General features: G+C 35.9%; 1 protein-coding gene and 1 pseudogene across 1 annotated transcript; one reads left to right on the top strand and one right to left on the bottom strand.

Annotated features, from left to right (window-relative positions):
- Nucleotides 1–941: 941 nt before the first annotated feature.
- LOC139900860 (uncharacterized) lies at nucleotides 942–4038 on the bottom strand. Its single transcript, XM_071883610.1, has 2 exons — nucleotides 3943–4038; nucleotides 942–2165 (listed from the first exon to the last, which is right to left on the bottom strand). Exons 1-2 carry the CDS (start codon nucleotides 4036–4038, stop codon nucleotides 942–944), a joined length of 1320 nt encoding a protein of 439 aa, XP_071739711.1.
- On the top strand, nucleotides 2473–2586 carry LOC139903559 (small nucleolar RNA R71; annotated as a pseudogene).
- Nucleotides 4039–5489: the final 1451 nt, after the last annotated feature.

Here is a 5489-nt window from a genome sequence, read left to right as displayed (position 1 = left end):
TACCCACCAACCCGTCACGGGATGGGTTGTGATCTTTTCACCTTCCTCTATTTCCATTACTGTTATCCCAGCTTTCTTTGGCACTGTTTGTGTGGGGCTTACCCACTGACTATCTGAAATAGGGAAAATAATCCCTGCATCTAACTACTTGAGAACTTCCTTCTTTACAACTTCCTGCATATTCGGGTTTAACCTGCGTTGCGTATCATGAGCAGGTTTAACCTCCGGATCTGTAACTATCCTATGCATACACACTGAGGGACTTATCCCTTTTAAATCAGCTATCGTCCACCCTACTGCAGCCTTGTACTTATGAAGCACTTCCATCAAGGCTTTTTCCTGCACACCTATCAAATCTGAAGCAATAATAACTGGCAAAGTACCGTCAGTACCTAAAAATGCATACTTCAAATGAGAAGGTAACAGTTTTAACTTAAGAGTTGGTGGTGACTCTAGTGAAGGTCTCGTATTAGTATCAATGGATTTAGGTAGTGACTCATATTTATGAGTCCATGGTGGCAACCTAGCATCCATTGTATTTGCTACTGCTAATTCTACTGCCTTGACCTCTTCACACTCAACATCCTCTTTGTCACCTAAGCAAAAAATTTCTACTGGGTCATTGGTTATTTGGTGAGAAGTATGTTTTTCCACTAATTCATCAATCACATCTATACGATAGCATTCATGGACATCCGGTGTATGAAGAGAATTAAAGATATTAATCCTCATCTTGCGATTACCGAAAGATATGTCCATAGATCCTGTTCGACAATTAATGTGAGCATTAATGGTGGCCAAAACGGGCATCCCAAGATTATAGTGGGTTAGGCATCTCTATTCCTAGGTTCAATGTCCATAACAACAAAGTCAACTGGGTAATAGAAATCCTCCACTTTTACTATCACATCTTCTAATATCCCCCTAGGCATTTTGATTGACTAGTCCGCTAGTTGAACAATTATGTCGGTTCTTTTCATTAATCCCAATTCAAATCGGTCAACTAGACAAAAAGGTAAAATATTTATGCTAGCTCCTAGGTCCAATAACGCCTTTTTCACATTCACATTTCCTACAGTCACAGCTATCAATGGGGTTCCTGGGTCCTTAAACTTAGGTGAAAGTGTACCCGAAACAACCGCACTTAGGTGCTCGGTTAGCTCCACCTTTTTGGGTAAAGTCGCCCTTTGCTTCCTCTTTTGAGTGCAAAGGTCCTTTAAAAATTTAGCATAAGACGGGACTTGCCTAATAGCATCGAGGAGGGGTAAATTTATCTTAACCTGTTTAAACGTTTCCCACATGTCCTCTGGTTGTGGTCCCTTTTTCCCATAAGGGAATTGGTTTGGGGACTCTAAGGCCTTGGGAAATGGGACGGATTTTGATTCCGTCTCCGATTTCCCGATCTCAATAACAATTGGGTCCTTATTTTTCACCCTTTTTCCCTGGTCATCAACTTCACTTACCTCTTCCTTATCAAGAACAATAGGAGACTTACTTGACTCTGGTTGCACTACCTCTTTTTCACTAACCTTATTGTCATACTTCTTTCCGCTTCTCAAAGTACCTACCATGTTAACACTATGCCCTTTTCCTTGATCCTTATGATTTGGATTTAGAACCGTGTAGCTTGGAATTGTACCTGGTTCCCTATTTCCCTTACTTTCCGCTAGATTACCGATCTCCTTAGCCAATGCACCAATCGACTTATTTTGTACTTCTATCATTTTTCGCATTTCAGAGATGAACGCATCCATCTTAGCATTCGAGCTAGATGGTTGATTAGTTGAAGTACTGTTTTGATTTTGGTTTTGGTTTTGGCCTTGGTTTTGATAATTGTTTTGGTTTTGGTTTCGGTTGTTGAGATAAGGATTTTGATAGTTTCTTTGGTAGTTGCCTTGGTTCTGAAAGTTACCCTGGTTTTGAAAGTTGTTTTGTAGTCGAAGTTGGTTCCCTTGGTTAGCATTCACAGCGTTGTTATTGCTCCAACTGAAATTAGGATGATTTCTCCAACCCGAATTATACGTGTTGGAGTATGGATCAAATCTCCGTCCCTGAACCTCGTTAACTTGTTCTTCCACTATGTGCTGATTTACCGGTGGAATCCCATTTCTACATCCGTATGCAAAGTGAGAAGGATCTCCATAAATCTCACATACTTCCTGAACCTGCGAAACATTACAAGCAAGGCCCTGGTTTGGGTTGTTAAATATAAGCATTTTCAAATCATCAAATTCCTGCTCTAAGTTCCTAGATGAACCACCCGAATCGGAAACATGATTCACTCGGGAGGTACTAGGTTGTTTACGATTAACCGAAGCTTGGGTTTTTGAACCCTTGCTTAACTGTTCAAAGAACGTCTATTCATCATCACTAGACCGAGTTAAGAATGCCCCACCACTAGCAGCCAAAAGAAACTGCCTGTTTTGGGAATCTAAACTATCATAGAAAACTTTAACCAATTCCCACTTGGGTATCTCATGGTGTGGGCATGCCCTAAGTAACTCCTTCAGACGTTCATACGCTTCATGAAATAATTCACCCGGTAATTGTTTAAAAGATTTTATTTGCGTACGCATGTCTGAAGTTTTACTTATGGGGTAAAATTCCTCTAAAAACCGTTTTTTCATTTCCGCCCAAGTATTAATACTCCGGGCGGGCAAGGAGAGAAACCATCGTTTTGCCTTATCCTTAAGTGAATAAGGAAATAATCGAAGACGTACCTCATCATCAGTGAAACCGTTTACCTGATTAGTAGCACATATCCCATTAAATTCAGTGATGTGTTCATATGGCTCCTCATTAGCCATACCTCGGTAGGTTGGTGTGATGACCCGGGAATTTCCGACCAAATTTAAACCTAAATCTTTATATGATTTCGACAAAATAAGCAAAGATTGTAATATTGAGTCTCAAAAATTTTGAACTGTTATATATATTCAATTGACCTTTAACTATTTCCGACGATTCACGAACTATTGTTTGTAAATAAATATGTATATGTATATAAAAGTAATTACAAGTTGAAAATATATTTGTATAATATTATTATTACTTTTACTATTATTAATATCGATACCAGAATTATTAATAACATTAATCTAATGCTAAAATAGAATACATGTAACTTGATAAATCTTTCATATCACTTATATTATTATTAGATAATATATTCATTGTTACTTGTAATGTTGATTTAGTATTATTAACTATTTATTTTTATTTTTATTATTAATAATCAGTATTATTATTAATATTAATAATTATTATTATCAGTATTATTATTATTTACAATTATTATTGTAATTATTATTAACATTATAAGAATTAATATTTATATATAATACTTAATTATTTATTTAAAGAAGTTAAATATAATTTATAAAACAGAAATAGATTCGTACAGGTTTGTTACACATCAAAATCTTACTTTAGTTTCTGTCTGTAATTCCATTCCAAAATCGAATCCTATCACAGGAAATTTACAAAAGCTGTTAGCTATCAGACTCAACTTATTATTTTTTTTTATTTTCTTTCTATACCCGTTTTGTCTGAATATTAAAAGTCCACACCCACATCTGCTTTATGAATCCAACGATTCCAATAGCATGTAAATTATTTGATTTCCATCATCTCTTTTCCTTTTGTCACCACCACAACTACTCTAACAAGCACTCCTTTAAACTATCACCTTTGATTACCGAAGACAACCAAGAACCGTCACCTTTTAATCACCAAATCACATCGTGAATCATCATCACTTAAACTTCATGTGTTTCTTTTTATTTTTATTTTGCTACCATAGCCATCAACCATCAAAACAACCACCATATATGATCATACAATTACTACAAAAATGTTTCTGTGTATGAACGTTCATTAACTCGTAAAGGCAAAGACTCGTAACCACAAATCCTATGAAAACCCATTAAACAATCAAACCACCTTGAGCCCACAACCACCATCAAAACCCAACACCATCGATCCCCCTAAACTTCTGTTATTGATTCTGTTTCGTACAACTAAACCATCACCCACCATCCCTCGCTATATTTGTGTATATTTGTTTTCTTCTTTCTGCTGTGTTGATCATAACCGAGAACAAACACCATTAACCTTTTACAATATTTCCTGTTTTCAATCGTGAAATAAATAACCTTGATTACTTGATACAATCTCCAAACACATTAACCCACTGTAAACTGCTAATCCTTTGTTACTGTCTCTTTCTCTCATTCGAACAACCTCATCAACACCTCAGCAAACAACTTGTTTTGATCATCTTCAATAAACAACCACATACAAAATACACTTTCGTTCTTTTCTTTTCTTTTGAGTCAGCTGCAAATGAAACCCAAGGCCTTTAGACATCTAACGAATTAAAAAGGGAAGAAAACGTTAAAAGTGATGCTTGTTCAACCTGAGGATAAAAGGTTTGCAGTTTTATAAATTATATCCATCAACTTGGAGATAAAAAGTTATAGATAGTGCATATTAAAATTACTAGTGGAGGAAACCACCTTTGATGGCCGACATATGCTCAACATAACCCACCTAATCCACTATTAGTTTTTTTTTAGTAGATAACATTATCATTATCCTTGTTCTTTCGGTTATGAAATGGAAACATGTCCCTACTTGCAATCCATTTACGAATAGAAGGCTTATAAAAATGGATTTGTTTAGTTACTAGTGGACTGAACAATACCGCCTGCTAGTTGACATCTTTGCTCAAAATTTAGAACATTAAGATTAAGATTTTGAGGAAGAGTATGTTAATGATGTTTGATAAAAAGGAGGATGATTAGAGATAGTTGGCGATATAGATGATGATCTTATGAACGTTTACGGTTACAGCGGATTATAGAGGATGTTATGGTTATAGGTTAGCTAATGATGGGTGATGGTGGTCGTGCTGGATCGAAACAAATACGGGAAATAATAAACACCGTAATTTTTTTTCTTTTCTTGAGCTTCTGTTTGTTTATCAATTGGGCTGCAAATTCTCTTTTGGTTCGAACTCTATGATTGGGCCGAAAAGATAATGAGATGATACATTATGATTATGAATGATGATGATTAGAAATAAAATGATAATAACGAACCATGGTAGATAATGATGATGATGGAAAATGATGAACTTGTGATGAAAATGATAAACCAACGTTTTATATAAATAAACAAGCGTACAGAAGTATTTCAAGAAGTAACGATTAGTTCATTGGTTAGGTGTGTTGGTGTTAAGCGAGAGATCTTGGGTTCAAGCCCTGTTGGTGGCATTTTATTTTTCTTGGAAAAGAAGAAGATAGAAACAAGAAGCAGAACATACGGGTCATATAATTTAAGTAGAGGCATAAATCAGATAATTGGGCAACAGCCCAATGGTTAGGGATAGTGCGGGTGTTCGAGAGGTCGGGTGTTCGAGTCCGGTTCGTGACACTAATTTTTTTAAAAGCTCCTTCTAAGGTAGCCTCCTTTTCTATTATTATTAT

The sequence above is a fragment of the Rutidosis leptorrhynchoides genome, chromosome 3 (genome assembly GCF_046630445.1).
Source record: "Rutidosis leptorrhynchoides isolate AG116_Rl617_1_P2 chromosome 3, CSIRO_AGI_Rlap_v1, whole genome shotgun sequence".
Classification (NCBI taxonomy): domain Eukaryota; kingdom Viridiplantae; phylum Streptophyta; class Magnoliopsida; order Asterales; family Asteraceae; genus Rutidosis; species Rutidosis leptorrhynchoides.
The sequence above is the reverse complement of the archived record's forward strand: the minus strand, read 5'-3'. Positions and strand labels throughout refer to the sequence as shown.

What these genes read in the sequence shown, in the direction of transcription:
- LOC139900860 (XM_071883610.1), bottom strand. Translation starts at nt 4,038, where the DNA reads ATGGTGGGTGATGGTTTAGTTGTACGAAACAGAATCAATAACAGAAGT. An exon ending in ATGGTGGTTGTGGGCTCAAG is followed by an intron (nt 2,166 to 3,942) that starts GTGGTTTGATTG and finishes AATGTTTCGCAG; the next exon opens with GTTCAGGAAGTATGTGAGAT.